At 42.4% G+C, this 22,146-nt stretch overlaps 1 protein-coding gene across 1 annotated transcript; it reads right to left on the bottom strand.

The window, feature by feature from the left end:
- Window positions 1-1,691: 1,691 nt before the first annotated feature.
- On the bottom strand, window positions 1,692-18,934 carry si:dkey-261h17.1. The gene is made up of 8 exons (XM_041062078.1): window positions 18,705-18,934; window positions 7,726-7,803; window positions 7,387-7,586; window positions 7,107-7,184; window positions 5,234-5,345; window positions 5,028-5,080; window positions 4,602-4,748; window positions 1,692-3,523 (listed from the first exon to the last, which is right to left on the bottom strand). Exons 1-8 carry the CDS (start codon window positions 18,784-18,786, stop codon window positions 3,332-3,334), a joined length of 942 nt encoding a protein of 313 aa, XP_040918012.1. The 5' UTR covers window positions 18,787-18,934; the 3' UTR covers window positions 1,692-3,331.
- Between the last annotated feature and the right edge of the window lie 3,212 nt (window positions 18,935-22,146).

Below are 22,146 nucleotides of genomic sequence, written 5' to 3'. Positions count from 1 at the left end.
TGAAGAATGGGAGGGGAGCAGACTGGAGGTGGGGGATTTATGTGGCCATGAACAAAAGCCGTGGAGGAGAAGATTTGGAGTGATTTACTGTGGGGGTACAGGGGTCAATGGGTGGAAAATTTAAAGGGTCCAAATTACAAATCACTTACCTCTCATGGTATCTGGTTATTCAGACATCACTATTTTTCATTTGTCCAAGTTTTGAGATGTGCCTCTGACATTTTTGCTCCAAATCCCAATACAATGGAGTTATCAACACTAACAACTCTTTCTAATAACATTTTCTTTTACTACACAACACCCTGTCGACTATTTTCATAGGGACAGTTTCTTTGTTAGAGAGTTGTTCCACTGAAAGGTGAGCGGTTCAGTGGAAGGTCTCTCATTAATCCAGAGACCTTGTTGTGAACAGAGAAATGTTGCTGTTAATTTTCTCAGTGCTGCGAGCAGCACAAATTAAATTCCATTCATCTCCATCGCTTGTATTGTGAGAAAGGCCAAAGATGCATATCTCAAAACCAGGGCGAATAAATCTGTCGCTAGATACTGTTAAGGGTACGTGAGAAAATGTGGATGTATTTTGTGTCATTTGAGTGAACATAACCTTTAAGTTTGACAGAGGGGAGAGCCAGAGGAATAAGTAAATGTGGAGCTGACAGTTGAAAGAGAAGTGAACTTGATAAGCTCACATGGGTTGAGTCTTAAGGGTTTTTTCTAATCTAGACGCTGTGTGTAAAGTAAGATGATCTTAGCTGAGGATTCACCTCACAGAGTTCAAAGTCAAATAGGCTGCAAATAACAGGCGTGCATGAGTGTATAGGCAGTAGAGCACATACAGTAATGTTCATGTCCACAGGGATTTACACCTTTTAAATTTGAACCGTGCAGCAGTTGGCCAGTGTCAGATTGTAGATGTCCACATTTAACCCCATATATTCATGCCTGTGGTATGTGCTTCTTGTGCTGGCTTTACAGTTGTGGCATATTGTGACAACATGGCTGTTTTACAGGACTGCTAAATGGCCTTGAAGAAATATTTTCCTTCAAGGGGGCAGAAGGGGACAGGGCGGGGTAGGAATTCACATTAGGCTTGATCTTGTGATGAAAGAAGAGATGTGAATGGATGGGAAATAAACTAGTCACGTACAGTGGATGGTGACAGAAACTAAATCAAAAATACGTATCTGAGCAGAATGATGAATGGTGAGTAGACCCTGAACTGACACGGTGCTCATGAACATGTCCTGGGCTGTTTTGAAAAGACAGCTGGGGGATGTTTTCGCTGCCACACCCAAACTGTGAAAGACAAAACAGTGTGAAGTGATGTCATTACTACTGCTTATGCAAACCAGCTGTGTGACCTTATGGGCTGTGTGGGATTTAAATTCCAAGTGTGTTAGAGCACAGATGTATGTATGCGTGTGCATATGTGTACATACATGTGCACATGTGTGTCTATGTAATAACAGTTTCAGTGGTTAGAAACCTCATTACTCTTCCAGCTCACTCTCATGATTGATGTTTTCTTTTTAAATAAAATGAGGCTGAAAACATGACAGTTCATAAAAAGTTGTTTATTTTTTTTTTGGCTAATTGTTTTTCATGTTAAATCCAATTTAAACTAGAGGGTGCTAGTAAAATGAAAGTCACACTGGAATGTTAGCAATGAAAATATGAACCGAAGCAATCAGTGTGAGATATCCCATTTATATGTCAGAAAACTTTTCTTTGTTCCAGTTTGACAAAAATAAAATTCATTTTCCTTATGTATTTTACCTCTGGTATGTCAGTAAGAACTGATGTCACCTGAACTTACGGGTCAATAAAGGAAAAAGAAAAATCACAGATTTTGGCCACTACATGCTTCGTCTTAACAGTCACAGCCCTTGAGCATATTCCTGTATTGCATATGACCTGGATCAAAGGTTGTAAAGGTGGCACGAGGTACATGTTTTAGTACATGAGCTATGAAATGAAATTCTTTGGCACATAAGATGAACATAGCAAGTATGCATACACAGAATAAAAAAAAAAGTCACCATACTATTCACACTGCTCAATAGAATACTGATAGTAAAAAGAGCTTACGCAATATATTGAAAAGAGAATAACACTGACAAATGGATGGGCAGAGCTGACAGTAAGAGGCTCTGTGTCTGAAGCCTTCGTGAGTCTGCTGGTCAGACTGTCATTTCAGCAGCGACTCTGAAGCCACTGTTAAGAGGCCTGTCATCTTTGTGACTGATCTCACTTCAGTTTGCAGTAGCAGACTGGAGAGTTCCTTACGGCTACTCCTCTTCAAGAAGATGGTGTGATTAAAACTTCAGTTCTACTTCCTCCTCGTCACGGTGACCGACTGTAACTCAGTGAGCCATCACTTTGTCAACTCATTTTACAAAACTGTACACTTTTCATGTCCAATGTCACATGCACATTCAAACTCGCTCACGTGATCGCATTCTCACTCCTCGTCAAACATGCATACAGTACATACAGTAAGCAAGATAAGCTTAGATGCATGTATAGATATACAGTATACAGTCCATGCACAGTACAGATGCAAGTATATGTTAACACACACGCGGACAGCAGCACACACACACACACACACACACACACACACACACACACACACACACACACACACACACACACACACACACACACACATCTACACATTCAATCACTCAGTCAGACAAACAAGGTGAGAGCCCAATGGATTTTCTCTCTGAGAACAGATTTCAAGGCAGTGTGATTTGCTTCCTCTTTGTCTGTCATGGCTTATCAATAAACCAAGGAACATTTTCATTTATGTTCTCTGTTTTCTAGTGGAGGATTTGTTTGAAGCTTTAAATCTGACGAGAAGCAGAGACCCTGCTGGGTGTTGACAGCACATGGCTGTGACTCCAGAGGTTGCAGTCGTCATGGGAGCCAGTGCTGATTAATGCCGAAATACACTCTGTTCCCACCCAGAGCTGCCCATCTCGCGTCTCTCGTCCTCAGCCTGACTGCCGTCAACAACCCAGGGACTGAGCCTTCATCATCATCAATATCTTTCATCACCATCACCACCATCATCATCATCATCATCAAACTAGTTTTCCTGATGTTTGTTGAGGCACATTGCCAAAGGAGGACCATAACAAGAGGAGCGTTGATGTAGGAGTTTGTTCTAGCCCCTGATGTCCACTTTGCTGTGTGGTTGGGCAGGAGTGGATTCAGAAAAGGCAGTGTGTTTTCATGGGCATGTGTATTGATGGATGTGTTGGGGGTGGGGGATAGGGGTGGGGGTGGGGGGTAGTTCGTGGGCTGCAATGCGTTGAGGACTATTTCACAGCTCGGTGTCCGCTGTCTTGGCAGTGGAGTGGCCATTGGTGGGAGGGGGAGGCTGGGTCTTGGCTGCCTCAGGGGACTCTCCATTTACACTGGGTTTCTCCTGGGTTTCTGGTGGGGGGTTGAGGGGGGCCACAGATACAAGAGTGTTCCCCTGGTTCTCCTGATCTACTGGATAGGCATCCTCTGGCTACAAATACAGCACAAATGAACAACTCATTATGGAAAACCTGGGTATCAAGACACTCATCGCTTGTAGGCAGAGTGAAATGGCTGTGAAGCAGCTCTCACCTCTTTTTCATTTAATTGTAAATACATGCTAAAATGTTTGATCTGTGTGCATTTTTAAACCGTGTACACTGGACAAGGGTATCCAAATGTCCATCTCTAACACAGCGGATATTATGTAGGATCTCTTTCCACCCATACATTGATTCAGTATATTGAAAGGAAGAACCACTTCAACATGTTGATGTATTTTATGGGTCCTTGGATAACATATTCCAAGAGCATTAAAAATGATTTGGCGTCCACATACAATTCTCTCATGCACAGAAAAACACTTATGTACACAGATGCATCCACTCACCCCCACACCCTCCCACTACTACTTATAAACAAAAACACACCCTCTAATGTGGTCTCTATCATGTGATATTGTGAGTGGTACAGAGAAACAGCTGTGTCTGGCTACTAGATGAAACAGCAAGCTCAGATGAATAAGGCAGCAGAGAGCAGGGCGTGGATTTTTGGATAAGGCACACTCTCTCTTTCTTTGCCTGTTCTCTCTGATAGCTGGCCAGCAACATTCCCAAATTAAAACACTGGCAGCAATTGATTCAAAAGTAAGGAAATACTCCTGTTTTGATTTCAGATGTAGTATGACATGAACCGTGCCCAAGAAAGTAGTGTTACTGAATCTATAATGACAGCTATGATTGCAGACACTCACAACATATGGTGAAAAAGTTACATATTTGTAATAAAATACACATGAAGGGTCACTCAGAGCAGTGTTGTACCAGAAAGATTTCAAATGAACAAATTAGAAAAACTGCAGACATGATCGTGGATAAGTATTACGAAGGGTCTGCAGAGAAAAGAGGCAAAATCTACGGAACTGATCATCAATTCACGGGCTGTGCGCCAAAACGATCGACCAACTCATGTAGAGCCAGAAAGACTCGGTAAATCAGGTCCACATTGGCAACACACAGTGCACTCTATTATACATCCATTCTTAACAGAAAGTGTGAAAAGGTGCTTACCAGCCTCGGTTCCTTGGTGACAGACCTGCGTTGGCATTTCCAATAACCTACAACAATTCCAATGGCAACAAGCAGACCAGAAACCAGTATTCCAGCAAATACTGAGGATCCTGGTGATGACAGGGTCTCAGTCTTTGTCACACCCAGCTGAAAATTGAAGCGTTGAGATTGTCGTCAAAAGAAGTTTGTATTTGAAAAATCAACAGTGATTTCTCAAGTTAAACCTGATTAGAGACATCTCAGTCATTGATGAGCTAGGCTGTCACTGCAGGTCCAGTGAATTGTTTAAACTGACTTGGAAAACACAGGAGAGCTACAGCAGTAACCCCGGTTAAAATAAGTTCATTTCACCTGCCTTGCAGGTTTAAAGGTTATTTCGCCTCCATACCGTCATATTTAAGCTGGTGACATCTAATGCTCTCTTACCTTGTCTTTCAACTGTGAACTCTGGAGTACGTCAGCCAAAGTGCTCAACTTCGCTACAGGGCAATGAATATTAGAAATACATTAGTACTCATTAAAGTAGGTCTATGCATTGTTTTGCTGCAAAACCATATTGTAGGACTGTCACAAATAAATGAACCTGTGCATGTGCAAGTTAATATATGTGTGTGTATGTGATCAATACCCACCATCCTTGCTGGCCACAAATATTTTGTTGCCATCTTGGGCGATATTTAAATCACAGCTGTCCCCGAGGCACCAGGCAGCAGGGTTCTCCTCAATAATTTGTTTAGTTTCCTCCTATAAGAAAGGATTTGTATATCAAAGTGTGAAATACACAATTGCACTAATTTACTTTAGCGGTCTGAATAAACTCTGAGGAGCAATGATGTGAAATGTGTATTATGATAATAAGACAGATTTCACATGAACTGAACTCAAACTTACAAAAGATGGAACAAATTTAACACTTTCAGGGTATAGCTTACTACATATACAGAAACATCGGGGCCAAACGTGTGTTCCTGAACATTCCCAGCTGACACTCGCGTAGGCCTTTGTGTGCGTAATGGAGACAAAAAGCATTTGGATGGAAAACTTGCTGACCACACCCTCTTTTTTTTCCCACCTTAACCCTGAGCTATGATATCACCTCATTGCACAACTTCAGGCTCTGTGACTTGGGAACACTCTTCGTTTTCTTTAATGTGATCCAGACAGCTCTCAGTGTTCCCAGAAGACCACTATGAGCAAACCCTGAATCCTCAGTTATCTGGGAGTGGGCCCACAGCTGGACTCCGCTGTAACATCCAGCAGGCAGGAAGGCTGAACTCGAACGGCAAAAATCACTCCCGTGGAACCTCTTCCCTCCTCCATCTGCCGGTGTCACTTGTGACCCATCACGTTACACCCAGGAATCCTAAATGCTCTAATACTTTGCTTTGCTTGACCCCATGTGGCACCCATGCTTGGAGTTCAGATGAGTCACAGTAGGTTTGCATTTAAATAAGCACATTTTAACAAAGTCACATTTGATACAGAAATAATACGTGAAGGAGAACAATGAGTGTGTGTGTGTTTCATAGTTTGTCATATTCACTGCCTTTTATAGTGACTGACAGCTTGGGGAATTACAAAGGTATGAAAAATACTTTTCTTATTCTGAACTTCTTCAGCATTCTTGCTTTATTAAATTTGTTCCATTGATACAGGCTGTTCTTTTATCAAGGTCTTTCGTGTCATTCACTCATTCTTGCCTGCATTTCTATTAATCATCAGCCGACTAAGGCACTGTAGTCCATGTTCAGTTTCAGGGCAAGTAGGACAGATGACTTCTGCAGCTGGTCTTGGCTCTGTGGATGTTACAGTAATGACCCAAATAGAAGCTAACTAAAGTGTGTGAACTGGGATCTGACCTGCTGCTTCGGCTCTGTGCACCTGAACTGACATACTGTGTAATGCAGCAGTCAGTTGTATATGAACATGAGTCTGTTGTGCTTGTGATATAAAAAAACCCACAAAATGAAACCACAACCTTGCAATTCCTCCTTTTGCCGAAAGGACCTCAGAGCAAGAGAGGAAACGTTAGTCGTCCTCTTCATTTGCCTCCCGCCAAAAACACAGTCTCAAGATTTACAACGCCTGAGGAATGTCTGAGAAAAGATCTGCCTTTATCAGGGCCATATTTCCAACTGTAGCCCTTTAAAACACATTAATCTTCTTCTTCTTCTAAGTAGGGTAAGCCACTTCCTCTGGACCCAAGGTGTAAGGGGCCAGGGGAAGGTCTTTGGTAAAAAGAACGTGTTGCAAGATGGTAGCCATCTTCAGCCCTCTCCTCTAATTTCACTGTGGTCTCAAATGTTGCGAGACAAAATATCAGCTGTTGATAGTTTGAAAGTGCCTGTGGTTGGCAGGGAGGAGATGAGGGCTATCATTACAACCTGAATGGCATAAAGATGGTGGTAGGATGTAGCTTTGGTGGTGGTGGATTGATATCTTATGAGATTATGCATATATATGACTACTTTAACAGTAATATTGTAATGATAAACTCGTACTCACACAGTTGGTTGTTGTCACCACAGCACTGACAGCATTATTTTCTGGGATATCCTCCTTTCCAACACAATTCACATTAAGCTATGGAGACAGTAAGCCAGGTCATAGACAAATGAGGTCAGGAGAAGACAGCGCACTTTGCACATATGGTTGTAATCACAGCATCAGTCTTCCAATGTAAACACATTACCCTTGAAAACAAATGTAGTATCTTTTACAGAAATAATTGAAAAATGGAAAAGTAGAAATCCACCATTTGAACATGGTAGAGGCAGGTACTCACCACCAGGACCTCAGGGACCAAAGCCACATCACTGGCCCTGCCAGGGAGGGCAGCAGCAGCATCTGAGTTGCCTGAGATATCTCCATCCTTGTCATCATTAAGTACAAGTGTAGAAGCTTCAGGAGCATCATCACCACCAGCAGCACCGGGAGTAGGAGCTGTTTTACTGGCAGCAGTGGCGGCTGGAGCGTCTTCTCCCCCTAAGAACAAAATCCATGAATGCTGTTGTACACAGGCACATACTGGATTGTATGTACAACCTTTATTTAATCAGGTAACCTAATGTGTTAAGGTCAAGGTCCAATGCTAATCTCAAATCTCATTTCTCAAGGTTCCTACCAGGATTGTTGCTTGAAGGTGGAAAGACTGTAGATGGAGATGTGGCATGCATTTCTGGAGTTTGACATAACACCTCATCTGTAGAGAGAGAGACAGACACAGTAGCTTAAACGTTTTTTCCTTGAATCTGGTAAATTAATGCCCTTTGATGGCTGCAGAAATGAGCTTCCCATATTAAAACATTTAGTGTCAGAGTTTAAACTCTGACACTGCGGTGTCATAGGAAGTATAACGTTAATGTTACCAGAAAGAAACCTTGAGTGCTGTTTTTTTTTTCATTTTATATTTGTTTACATTTTGGTAAATTGGCACAATTAAAAGTTTTAATTACCCATATTTCTGTTTGCAATATACTCATGGATGTACACACAGTTATTACTGGTTTACTATGATCTTGAAGAAAAATTGAAAATGTGAAGCTTCTCTGGCAAGTTCTTGAGTTATAAAGAGTGTCTATTTTCAAGGAGTGCTAAGCATACTTACTGTCATTTATTCACAATGAACATTGGTGATAACAACATCCCTGTGTAGTGTAAGTCACACTGAATATATTTGTGTGAACTATGATTCAAAGAACGAATACGAATTTTGACGCAAGCGGCAGCAACCCGCCCATGTTCCCAGTTTGAAAAGCTCTTTTGTAGTGAATCCACTTGATGTAGTTTGAAGGTTAAATATGGGGAAAAAAATAGCAATCCTAAAACAGATAGGTCTGTATATCATCTTTAAATCCCACTTTATGTAAGGATGTATGGTATTTTGGTATGAGATTTCAAGCACACACTCAGTGGAATGAGTGAATGGGGTCAGGGCGGAGGGCTGGTTTGAACAGCTTGCCCAACCCAAAGATGCCAAACCAATTTGGCATGTGTGCACAGGGGCTCTAACTAATTAGTAGTCACATATGGGCTAATTCTCACTGTCTGCAGCCTATGCAAATAAACTGCTCAGTCAAAAGGTCATGGCCTCTCCACTATACATCCATCCTCTGGGAGATATCCTGTTTTTGTAATAAGCTTGGGATTAAGATGGGTGGTGCAAAGACCTTTCTGACACAGCGAGGTTATAAAAATAGGAAATCATTACCCAAATTCATGAGAGGTGTTTTTTTTTTTTTTTTGAGTTAAATGACTAGATGGCTTGCCTTGGTTGAATCACCTGTTGGAGCCTAACGTCCAATGCCAGATTACTATCACAACAGGTAAATATCCACATTAGTATTGTTATGTTGATCAAGCCAACTGAATGATGTTATTAGACTGTCCTCTTTAATTAGAGGGCAAGTGTTTTTACATACCATGTGTTATTACACCCACAGACAGACACGTAGAACTCTTGCTTGTACGATCCAGCCCATCACCCCTGTTCCCACTGCCACAGGCATGAAGGATAACTGAAGTGGTATCAGCAAGCGTTCAGGCCCAATCAGGGATCACACAGTCAAAAAGAGAGAGGACTACACTTTTCTAGAAGAAATCAGAGGCTAACAAGGACCACAGCATTGTAAAGTAATTCATGCTGCACCATCATTCCTAAACATTCCCTTTGGCATGGAAGAAAACCAATATTGCATATAAACAGTTTAACATCTGACCAAAACTACGCTGCAATCAGAGGGGAAAAAAAGTGTTTGGTGCACCACTATTTAGTTAATCAGCAGATACATGGATATAAATGCAGTGGATTTAGATGTTTAGTGTGTTTGCAATCCAATAAACATGACTGACTTCAACAAACTCTCAAAAGATAGTTTTACATCATTTTTCCCAGCTGGCAAGTGGCCACTGTGATAGTATGTCACATGCTGCATTTTAACTGGTATAACTTGGCATAAATCCTAATGGTTCACAGAGCTATTAAAGCCTTCAATTAACTGCCCTCAGCTTGAGCTGCTGTGTTTAATAGCGTAGTAATGTGGGGCAAAAATGTTTAGCCTCCGCACCACTGAATTAACCCAGTGCCTCAGTTTATTACTCATAGATAGAAAGATTTTCTTTGGACAAATAATAACTATGGAATGTTTTTAAAGCACCTCTCTGTCTGTCTGGCTTCACAGGTCAGAGCTGTTTTGGTGGCAGGAGAGGGACCTAAACAATATAAAGCAGGTGGATCTAATGCTGTGGCTGATCGATGTATGTTTTAAAGCTTTTAGCTTCTGAGTTTCTTAAAAATCTCAATCATTATATTAATGGGTTCATCTGTTTAAACACACTTACACACACAGACTCTGCACCGAACAGATATATAAAGCACATACTGTATACACTCATGGATTCAAATGTACATGGACAGAAACATACACACACTCCAATGTAACCATTTTAAACAGTCAAATGCTTAAACTCTGCTCTGTATATACACGGTAACACCCCACCACTGTGGACACAGACTTCTCAGACAGCTGCGTCACAAATCTCACTGTGTTTCCAGCCAGGCCCCTCAGCATCAGAATGAAGCCTTAGGACCTCTTGTCTCAACACAAGCACAGAGGAACACACATGACATTCCTACTCCATAAACACAACCTTGGCCTCTCTCCAGAGAGTTTTTGATGGGCTCAGAGAACACACTGCCAAGGCTGCAGACTATCTAACCTCTGGGTTCAAGTAAATCCTGCTCTTCACTTCTCTTTTCACTACTGGGCTACATCAAGTGGATTTCCTGACATGTCCGTCCTCCTTGAGGCTTTCAGCCTGGGTGTTCCAGTCTCTGACGTGGTGTGTGTGGTGTGTAGCCATACCAGATGTAAAGAACCAAATCCTGGGTTAAAGAGGGGATACGAGATGGGCCCAGGATCATGAGTGGCGGTTAAAAGGCTTCATTTTTTTTTTTGCCTGTGATTGGGCAAAGCAACAGCAATTATAAGGCAGGACAAAGGCAAATATTTCACTGGCAAATGACAACTGTAATTTGGTGGATGCTTAAGGTGCCTTACAGTTCCATGCTTGCTTATATAATTAGCACATGTAGCTCATGGCAAATGCTTTGTTTTTTCTAGGAAGATTTGCAGATGAGCAACAGTTATTGTTGACATGTTTTTATTGCAGCCACTGAGTTGCTGACCCAACTCTACTTCACGTACTTCACCAAGGGAATGTAAACTAATCCTGAAGTCAGTTACACTGTAAACATATTAGATATTGCACACATAAATAAAGCAGTCCTGATCCCTTGGAAGATCGTCAAGAATTTTACAACTGACTCTGGTGGATTATATATGGAGAAATGGATTAAGAAAGGTCATTACTGATCTGACAACTCTGTATTGCACATCATTGCTCAGCGCTTGAATTCATGGATATAGTATCCAAGCTGAAAATAAATCAGTTTACAAGTCCGATCCACACACAAGCACATACAGATGTGAGGGTTCCTGGGTTTAGCTCTGCGTCAGGTGGTAAACCATATATTTCCAAGGTATTCAGACAACAGTGCGCTCAAGGGAGAACAGAGAGGAGATACAATACAGTGGAGAGGGTGTGTTTCTTATCATCAGTTTACATACCGACGTTGTTCTGAATGCCAGATCCTACATTTTTAAAATTGGTTCTGTTTCCTTCCAGACAAGCTCCTTTCAGCTCTCCTCCTCATTGGGGAGAAATCGTCAAACTCTTTATTCAGTGTCAGACACACCCACACAAGTTCATGAACACACACACACACACACACACACACACCTATAATCACACTGCTTGAGAACGTAGAGTGCATAACTTTCTCTGGAGGGAGTATAGACATCAGTCTAAACTGCTGATGGTATCATGGTAAGACAAGGGAAAACACACACACACACACACACACACACACACACACACACACACACACACACACACACACACACACACACACACACACACACACACACACACACACACACACACACACACACACACATGTGTTGATCCTAGTGTGTTCAGTTTGAAAGCTAGTTTCAGGTCCAGTTCTGCAGCACACGGCTTGATTTCAGCATCTTGCATTGACACGTCTCTACTGCTTAACAGTTGTTTTCTCAGCCCATGGAGGAAACAAAATCAAAAACAAAAACATCTTACGTCTATGATTCTCTGATCATCTGACTGCTTGTGGTTCTTGACCCGTTACACTTGTGTGTAGTGATGCTGCTGCGTTCAGAGGTAATCGACTACAGAGGCATCAGTATGCTACATGAGTGGATTGTTAACTGCACACAATGCTCTGCTTATCACTCTATGCTTCCGTTACAAGCAGCTGCAGCCAAACAGATTGCATGAGTTTGAGTGTATGTGCACTTAAGATATGAAGCTAAGTATATTTTGAATAGTACTATCTGGTCCCAGTCACTGACTGTGACCCTGTCTCACTCATCTGTGTTATTCATGGCCTTACCAGTCTAGCTGGTAGCTGCCATTGTAATTGCTATCTTTTACCCTTCCTGCATTTCCAGCTCTCAGATTCAGGGTAGGGAAGACCGAGGAAATTGCAGTAAAAACAAACACTGTCACACCCGATTAAACGGGTGCAGTCTCAGAGTAGGAGCAGGGGACAGCAGTCTTCTACTTGTGATATTTGAGGATGAGGCCCTCTTCCTCTCTGGGGAAACTAGGGAGGAGGCCTGAAGAAGGGAAGAGTGTTGCAGCTGCAGTAAGTCTCCTTTGAGAATTCCTTCCCTCCCTGCATATGTGCTGTATTGTGGGAGAGCTGGGAGACGGGTGACATCATGCAAAAGGGGGAAAGCTTCAGCTCTAAATCTTGGGACTTGCATTTTACCTCCACCCAGACCACTGAGACAACACCTTGGCAGTCATAATGAGCCACACCTTGCTCTCGTCACTAATCCGTGTCCTCTGCTTACAGATGTCCACAGAAGACCCTAAGGTCTCCTCTCACGCCCTTTATTTTTCATTCCCTGCGTGGAGAAATATCACCTCAGCTTCTACCTAGAGTCAGGAGACTCTGAAATGGACTTAGTAGCCAAGAAAGATTGGCAGAAAGATTGGCAGTTGAGGAACTAATGATAATTTTCACTATCAATTAATCTTCTGGAAAAAAAAAAAAGTCTTTATTTGATAATCATTTATTTTGTAAAATGTCAAAAAAAGGTAAACATTTCCTATTGCATGTTTCAAGAACCTAAGGTGAAGTCAAAGCAAAAGGCATCTGTTTTATGTTATGTTTGAAAAGCTGGAAGCAATCAGTATTTGGCATTTTTTACTTCATAAATTACTTAAGTTATTAATCAGTTACAATTAATTATTAATTATGTTGACCAACTAACCCATTAATCAAGTGATTGTTTCAGCATCAGGTGATACACGATCCTATGTCTCCCTAAAGGCTAGAATACCAGTTCCTGCAGTCACAGCAACAGTGTGCTCCAGGCACAATCTCAACTAGTGCAATCTCATTGCATACCATGAACATTACATTGTCTAACAAAAATAAAAATTAAAAGACAGATGCTGGTGTATTAGACTGTACCACCAGGTGAGACCACAGAAACCACATGCAGACCACTTTACTATTACTTGCTACTTCAGTGACAATCTGGAAAACAATAAATCCCACGAATACACCGCTGGGGTCACTGAATGTGAGAACTGTTATTGTTTCTGCACAGACGGGTGGCGCAAGTTGACTTTTTTCACCCTGCCCACACCCCTTGTGTTTTTAAACAAAACACAAGAAAGCTTTGAAAAAATAAAATAAAATAAAAACATAAATGGAATTAACAGATCAGGAATGTTGCCCATGCACATCCTATAACAGGATGTGGCTGTCACAACACGCGGCATGCAGTGACCTCTTCTAACTGCAGAGGTGAGCATGCCGGAGGCTACAGATAACACACGTCAGTGCTGGAATACACTAATGGAGATACAGCAGAAGGACGGGCCTCTGCATTGCAGTGGCTTGAGGTGATCATTTTACTCAAAATTTAAATTCAGGCTTAAGTTTTTCAGGGTTTTTCTTTTTATATACTCTGTTATTGGGCCACTTTTAAAAACCCAAGATGGGAGAAAAGCTGTGAAAAGGTAGAAAAGAAAGAATGAAGATGTTACATTATGATTGATAGCAGCTACTGACCATTGTTTTTATTCAACCCCTAATTTACTCATTAAAATAGTTTCAGCAGGGCAGTGAAACTTTATACCTGTATTTCCAAAACAGTCCATCCATTTTGTTAGCAGATTAGAAACTGGAAACACCAGCTGCTCCGAGAGGCTGCAGCAGCTAGCTGCTCCCCTCCCTGTGTCAGAACTGACTGGGTCTGGGCTTCAACTGCAGATGTCCATGGACTGATTCCAGCTGCTGTTTTTACATAAGACTGTGTGGGGAGAGGTTGTAAAAAGATATCAGAACCTATAGCCCTAAACAATCTGGTTCTGATATGACTGAGGCTGAGGAGCCAAACTGGGACAGGAAGATTGAGAAATAACAGTGATAATCTGATAGCCTTGCAGATATGGCTTTAAACTCTGCAGTTTTCTCTTATGAAAGAAAAGTCTGCACAGAATTACACACTGCTTATACATGCACACACACACAGAGTACAAATGAACGTAGTGTCCAAAAAGTCTTGTGTTTTCAATTAAGAAGTATAAAGCATGGCTTCAACGACATGGCTTATACTGAACATTAATTATCAGGAGCAATTATTCTGGCAGTCAAAAGGCCTCAGCCAAGGCTCATTAAGTGCTTTTATTCCCCAGGGTAAACAGTATACCCCTCCATAAAGACAGCCCTGCCTGGTTATCCAACATACACTATGTGCTTTATGTGTCGATTGCTTTCTACTGGTGTTTGGCATGATATCATAAAATCCTTGGCTCAGTCAGTGTGAGGAGGATCACTGAGCTGTCGCTGAAGTTTTAGTTTTGAGCCAGTGTGAAAAAGCAGGGATGACACAAGAAACAGAGGGTGAGTCCAAGCTCTTGTTGTGGGACTCACATTCTAATCTCGGGGCCGCTCGTTAGCTGAGCAGAGTGGTGGGGGGGTTTCGATCTGAGCAGTGATATCTGGAGTTTCTCAGCCTTGGTGCTTGCTTGTGCCGCCAAATTTTCTGAAAATGAAGGACAAACAGGAGGAGAAGGCCCCCCCCCCCCCCACCTCCTTTATGCTGGTAAAACTCAACAGCTGTAAAATTGCAGCAGGGTGCCAGGGGAACAGGGAACAATAAGCTCACCAGAACAGCAGTAATTGGAAAAGGAAGATTTGAATGCTAGCACAGCGTCTGCTTTTCATTAAGATTGTTTCGCTAGGTAAATATTGTTGCTAGACAATCTATTTCTCCAAGTCAACTCCTTTTCCTGGATGATCATTTAGTTAGTGGCGACATTGACTTTGTTTTCTCATCATTAATATGTTTTCTTTGGAATAGAGTCGGATTCAAATGGAGACAATTCAGAAAGAAAATGTCTTCTCCTTGTTATGGTGTTTATGTTGATGAGAGCTAGCAGATGAGGTAACAAAACAGACACTTATGACAGGTGGTTGAATGATTTCAGTCGTGGACCCACCTGGCTCTCTCTAATGCAGAAATCACAGAAGCAAGTTGGCAGTTTGACAGAACACAGGCTCCAGGTTTAATTACTTTGACAGCTCACGTGGCACCTCAGCCGTAACATTGGGCCCAAGTGGACACACACCCTAGCCTGACATAAGACCACTGTCCGCCAAGGCTTACATAAAAGCCTCCACGCCCTCCAGCAGATGACGTGAATCAAACTTCACCATCACGACTTGGGACCAAAAGAATGCTGGTCAATAGCTGAGGGCCATGAGAAAGAGTGGCAATATTCTGCCCCTGTTTACGTTGGCCGGGGCGAAGCTGTCTGAGAAACTGAGCTTTGTACGTTTGTAAACTGGGAGATATGGACGTTGCATTCATCCCTCTGTGAAGCCTGTGCTGTTAAAGGCTCAATTAAGATATTTTTTCACATTTTCTCCGACAGGATTCAGGAGTATGCCAGTTCTCGCTCTCTTCTTCTTTTGTAATCACTCAGCCTTTACAATTTATGCCATTCTGAATGACTTGTATCAGTGAAGGCCACTTATACAAAAGACATCTACTAAGCACTAAAGGCGCTGCACATGTGCACACACAAACACATGCATACCAAATTTGAAATCTCCCAACCCCGAGCAAATATCTTGGTTTAATGTGGTGTATTCTAACAGCAATTGTCACAGCTCATTCCGCTCTGTCTAAGGCCCAAACTTAACAACAGAAACCCTCATCATAGATGACAAGTTGAAATGAGTGAGACAAGATGTTTTTCCCCTGCTCCAGAGCAGATTTAAAGCTTGGGTTTTCCCCCCGAAATCTAGAGCGAGGGAGAGGGAGAGAGACAGCTTATAACATACGCCAAGAGGCACTGAATGACATCATTCAACATCGCAGTTCGTGCCCATTTTCAGTGCTACATGTTTGCACCGCTGCATAACTACTGACAGCCATAGGAAGTCGGAGCATAAACTAAATCGGTGTTTGCCAGTGAGTCAGGTCGATTGGCCTGCTTAAATATGACAGGGATGTTTGCTCTGATAAACACAGTCAAACACGCTCCCTAATCAAGTGCATCAAAGACTCTCATCTTGTCTCTCCTGCATCCTGCCCGCTATCCACTCTTCCATCCTCTCTCTCTCTCTTGCTTGCCTGAATCAGTGTTTCTAATTTCTAAACTACAAATCTAAACCAAGATGTTCTTCAGCTACAAGTGTTAAGCTGAGCTGAAGATATGCACTGCCAGAGGAGCAAGAATTACTCACTCTTTTCAGTGATTTAGCTGCGGCCTACAGTGTGCCAAGCTACTGCTGCGATGTCAGATTGTCTTTGACTTAGCTTAATGCTTGATAATGCTCAGATTTTTTTTTTCCATAAGCAACACTGTGCACTATCCGGCTGCATAAATATGACTGTTGTCAGATAAGTGTTAAATCCAAGGCCTTATGTATATATATGTGTGAGAGATGTGTAAATACTACAAATTATGTTTTTAATACTGGCCTGGGATCAGCTGCCTCACTTAATCACCCATGTGGGACTAATGACATCACTCAAAATCTGATGTGGCACTGATGAAACCTCCTGATCCTCTGCATTGATCAGGGTGAAGTGACCTGACAAAGAATCCTCTCTACTCGATCAAGACGGTCATAAGGCAGCACGAAACATTAAAATTGTCAGTGTCTTTGTCTGAGAGTACTGACGTCATCAGAGCCCGAACTCTGACCCATACACCACTACAGCCACATAGTCCTATATTATGAAAAGAGTCAGTGAGGAGACAGAATGTCTCTTGTGACTCGGCTGGTGGTGCAAAATGTACCAAAACAAAAACAGTAAATTTAACAGAAATACTTCTGTGTTTTTTTTAGAGCCAAATGCGACCATGCCCCTGCAAATGCATGCTGTACTTTCAGCTGAACACAAGTGTCAACAATGTTGCAGGACTGTGTGATAGTAGGACTGCTGTTGGTGTGGTAAAGAAATGAGGATGGGTCAGCAGACTGGAGACAACACCCTTGTGATATTCTTGAAGTAGAAATCAGAGGCTGTCTGCTAAAACCTAAAATGGGGGCGTGAGGTTGGTTTGAGTGAAACATCCAATTTCAAACACTTAAAACATGAAACCTCAGTGGAACTCAGACATCAAACATAAACTATGCCTGGTAGGTAATATGTGAATGTGGCAAAAAGCAAGATTGGCATAGTGTAATAACTGGAAATGGCAAAAAATAAAGTCCTAATTATAGTGATAATAAGATAATAGAATAGCTGGTTTTCAACCAACAACAGTAACAAGCAAAAAAAAAAAATTACAAATAAAATACACAGCAGATTATTAGATGTGTCTTAAAATGTTGTCTTTGCATCAGCGCTTTAATTTTGTGGCAGGGAGTGCCCGGAGTAATTAGATTTCCATGTAAATCTAATTACCATCTGTTAAGCTGCTGATGCAAACAGTATGTGGTGAGCCTTTTTATTGTGCAAACTACAAACATGTTCTGCCATCTCATGATCTTTTCCCTTTTAAAGTAAACCCCTGGTTATTTTCATCAGCCTGGAATACTCCTCTGAGTCCTTCCAAGGTCACTCCTAACATTTGCCGCCCCTGTGCCCATAGATGGGGCCCAACGGCTCTGCAGAAGTCGTTATACTGGGCTGAACTAGAACTAGTCCTGCGAGCGAGGAAGCAACAGCATCCAAGCCATACATCACCCTGCAATTAGCATCAGGCCTCAGACTGATTTGAAGTGGACTGCCCAGTGAGTCCACACACACATCCACATGATCGTACACACGCACGCACACACATGCACATACATTTACCGTTATTTACCACTTGCAGATCTGTAGGGAACATAGTTGAGGGAACTATTTTTGCTCTCTGTTGAATCCACATATGTTATGTGGTCACTTTGTTTTATGTAGCATACGTGCAGCTTGAAGTATCTTTAAAAGCCACTGGAGACACAGTCATGTACAGAGAACCATGCAATAGATAGGTCCAGACTGATCCTATTTTTTAAAGAAATACATGTATGTATTTTGAGACAGTGTTGTGTGTGTGTGTGGTTTTAGTCCTTTCACACACATCCAAACACACATTAGCTCCACATGGATGCGCTGCAGGATGTAAAGCATAATTATTCTCAACTGCAACTTTCCACTCCTGAGCAGACCCTTTGTGTCTGCAGCCGCACCACTGCTAACCATTCCTCTTTGCATCTGTGTGCGCCCTCATGGCAGAACAGATCAAAGCAAACCCCCCAGCTAGTGTGTAAAAAGTCGCTGTTGATGCACACATGCTGCTTTATGTGGAACTGAATTTTGCCACAGTGTACATGCTGTAGACTTCTTGAGACAAAGACAAAGGAACGGCAAAAAAGTTCAATTTCACGAGCAACATAAGACTCTGTGTGAGAATATAGTAATATTAGAGGGAATCAAAGTTGCAAAAGAAGACACTGTGGTTGATAATTATGAGAGTACTCACTGCTGAGCAATAGAAAGCAGAGCACCAGAATTCCCGCCATCCTTCTCCAGAGCCCATTCATTCTCCACATGGACACAGCCATCGTCTCTGGTCAGACTCAGCGCAGCCGGTGGGACTGTGTGTGAAAGTAAAAAGTGCGTTAAGGGAAGGTGAGTGAGTGTGAGGGCAGGGGGGAGTTTCCTGCGAGGTCTGAGTGAGCGGGACAGACAAGCAGGATAAAGCCTGGCTTGTGTTCTGTTGCTCTTTATATGGCCCCACTCCTTCAGCCTCTCTCTCCCTGCTCTTTCCACACCCCTTTTCTAACTGCCTCCTGTTAACCCGTTTCCCCTCAGAGCAACCGTCCCGGCTTCCTCCCTTGTCGTTGTGTGCGTGTACACATGTGCAGTGGGCAGAATGAGATAATGAGACGTTAGTGGGTGAAACTAGGCATCTGGTTGGGCCTTCCCTTTGTTGTAGTTTCCTTGTGAAAAAGTTGGCCCCTCTTTTGTGGAAGTTTGTGCACCACTAGCACAACCGCCTCTGCGGTGCGGGGGCCATGGGTGCTCTACAGGAAAGTTTCAAGGGAAGCTTTGGTAAATGAGGTACAGATAAAAGCTGTTTCCACTGGCCTGTCTATGGATGGAACACGCTCTGGCTCAGTATTGATAGAATCAGTAGTCCTATATGAATGAAAATCTGAAATAAAAACATATAGTTATCTGCAACACAACAAACTGCAGCTTAACTTAAGATTTGTAGGTGTTAAAGATACTAAGTGTTTCCTAATTCCATTTTTTTTTTTTTGGAGATGCACCTGGTAAACAGGAAGCACTCCTCCTGCTTCCTACATGTTGTGTACATAGCTGAGAGGCCTGTAAAAGCACATGGCGTCACACACAACGCTTGGCCGTAGTTTTTGTGCGTCCCTGGACAGATGACTAACAGCCTGTAGTGAGTCATCCACTGAACAGCACAAGCACACACGCACGCTTGCATGTACCGTACACGCCTTTTTCAAACGCTGTAACACACACACACACACACACACACACACACACACACACACACACACACACACACACACACACACACACACACACACACACACAATGACATCATGGACAAAACACACATGCAATTTCGTAATCTCACCACATCAGCAGAAAGTGACAAACTGTTGCACTGATGTGTGGTGTGTTATAAGAGTGTGATGTTGGGTGTTCACCGTACATGTTCACACAGACATGTGCTGTTCCAGAGATCCAGGCAGGCCACATCTGGAAGCACTGCAGTCCCACTGCTGGGTTTTTGAGGACTGCCCGGAGGCGTGCTTGACAAACAATGGAACCATATGAGTCTGAACGGAGCCAAGATCAGGCTGGTGTCTGGGAGCGGGTGCTCCTGCTGGTCAACTTGTATGTTTCAGCCCAGATACTTTTTAAAGTTTGGTGAGGAACCACTTGAAATCACGTTCATTGATTAAAGCTGATGCTGCAGTTTCACAGGTCCTACCAATTTTTGGCCAATTTCTAAGCTTTTTGTCTCATGTCTTCTGTGCTGGGGATGCCAGTAAATGCTTGATCTCAATTCTTCTAGATCTCAGTTCAGCTTTTAACATGGATCGCCTGACATCGCCTGGTTCAGGATATTCTGGACCCTCCCTCGATTGGTTCCACTCTTACATTTCAAACAGACACTTCACTGTTTCCATTGGCAGAACATCCTCTGCACCTGCAAATATTTCATGTGGGGTTCCACAGGGTTCAGATTTAGGTCCATTTCTTTTCTGTCTTTATATGGTCCCCACTGGGAAGAATCATTCAAACTCATAACATCTCTTTCACTATAATGCAGATGATGCTCAGGCTTAACTCCCCCTCAGAGTTAACCATTCCTTTTCACTCTGTGATCTAGAAAGAGTCATTTATCATTCAGGCTGGACTACTGTAACTCTCTGTACATAGGTATCTCTCACACCACCATCTCCCATTTATGTCCATCTGTCCACGGTCTCACCCTTACATATATCTCAGAACCTCTAACTTCTTACAGCTCAATCAGGTCCCTCCACTGTGGCATTTTGGCTGTGTCCTGTTCCTGGAAAGAAAAAAAAAAAAAAAGTTGAAGATTTTTTCGTAGCAGCTCCTCAGCTGTAGAATAACCTGCTGGAGGTCATGAGACAAGTTGAGTCTGTTGATGCTTTTATCTGATTCCTTGGGTTTAAAATTGTGTTTGAACTTGTTTCTATGTTCATCTTGTTTAGTTTCCACAACATCAGTTATGCACATTTATGTCTTTATGCTCGTTTGTGTGTACAAATACTGTATGTCTGCCTTTGTGAAGCACTTTTAAAGTGCTATATGAAAGAAATAAACTTCTGAAATAACTTCTCTCCTGGTATGATTTATCTTTGGAAGATAATGTTTGTGTAGTATGGTTAATACTTGTTTGAATGTGAAGCATGTGCCTACACATTTACAGCTGAAGAATCATGATTATCTTAAGCCTAGTGGGGGGGCTTCTTTTCGTCACCCACCCCATCTTACCATTTGACTTATTTTGGTTTATGTGCACAAAGAATCTCTGTGCAGCCATGGGGGCAAAGCCAGGACATCACGAGGATCAGCACATGGCAGCAGAGAATCTGACCCTCAGGGACCTGCTTGAGTTTTGTTTTTTTTTTTTCTGAGGGAGGTTTTGCTGTTTTGTGAGTTTTAGATCCAGCTAGATGGAGCAATCATCTGGATGGAGCCGTCAGTCAGGAGCATGACTGACATGTGACTGTACAGGCTAACAGCCATAAATATGCGGGTAACATTCATGACATTAAAACCTAACATTTTGCTAAAATGCACAAATTTGAGAGCACTGCATGTTGTTGCTGTTGCCCTCATATCATAAAACCATTATATTACAGAGATTTTTTGGGACAGTTCAAAGTGGCATCCGTGCCACAATGAACTAAATCAATTTAAGATGAAAAATGTCAACAAAATTCCTGGAAGTTGAGAGGCTTTCCTGTGTTTCCTTTCCATCAGTGGGACTGGGGCATACAACAGGAAGTGCAGAGGGACTCTATTGGAGAGGTTTCCCAGGCATGGACATCAGTGATGATTTGACCAATAGAGTGTAGGAAACAATGAAAAATCCTCCATCTCTGTGTGATGACACTGGTGGTCATTCTCCATTTAGTCTGATGGGCTCCTCTCCTCCCTCATCCTGTTGAACCACCTCTGCATCTAAATTCCTCTTCTGTTTCCTGCCATTCTCCTTGTGCATGATGTCTCCTAACAGCCAGGGATCCACCCTGTCCAGAAATGTGCAGACAGGCCGAGTGTTGACCCCAAACCCATGAAATAAAAACATGGAAATGTATTTAAATTCGGCATTAACCCTGCAGCCTGTGCTATCTTGGTGTCCTGCCTTCCATGTCAGTTACATAAGACCGTGTGAAGCAGTACCT

Source organism: Toxotes jaculatrix, chromosome 2 (assembly GCF_017976425.1).
Source record: "Toxotes jaculatrix isolate fToxJac2 chromosome 2, fToxJac2.pri, whole genome shotgun sequence".
Classification (NCBI taxonomy): domain Eukaryota; kingdom Metazoa; phylum Chordata; class Actinopteri; family Toxotidae; genus Toxotes; species Toxotes jaculatrix.
This window is presented reverse-complemented; position numbering and strand designations above follow the sequence as displayed.

What these genes read in the sequence shown, in the direction of transcription:
- si:dkey-261h17.1 (XM_041062078.1), bottom strand. Translation starts at nt 18,786, where the DNA reads ATGGCTGTGTCCATGTGGAGAATGAATGGGCTCTGGAGAAGGATGGCG. An exon ending in TGGTGACAACAACCAACTGT is followed by an intron (nt 5,346 to 7,106) that starts GTGAGTACGAGT and finishes CCTTTCTTATAG; the next exon opens with GAGGAAACTAAACAAATTAT. An exon ending in ATTTGTGGCCAGCAAGGATG is followed by an intron (nt 5,081 to 5,233) that starts GTGGGTATTGAT and finishes ATTGCCCTGTAG; the next exon opens with CGAAGTTGAGCACTTTGGCT.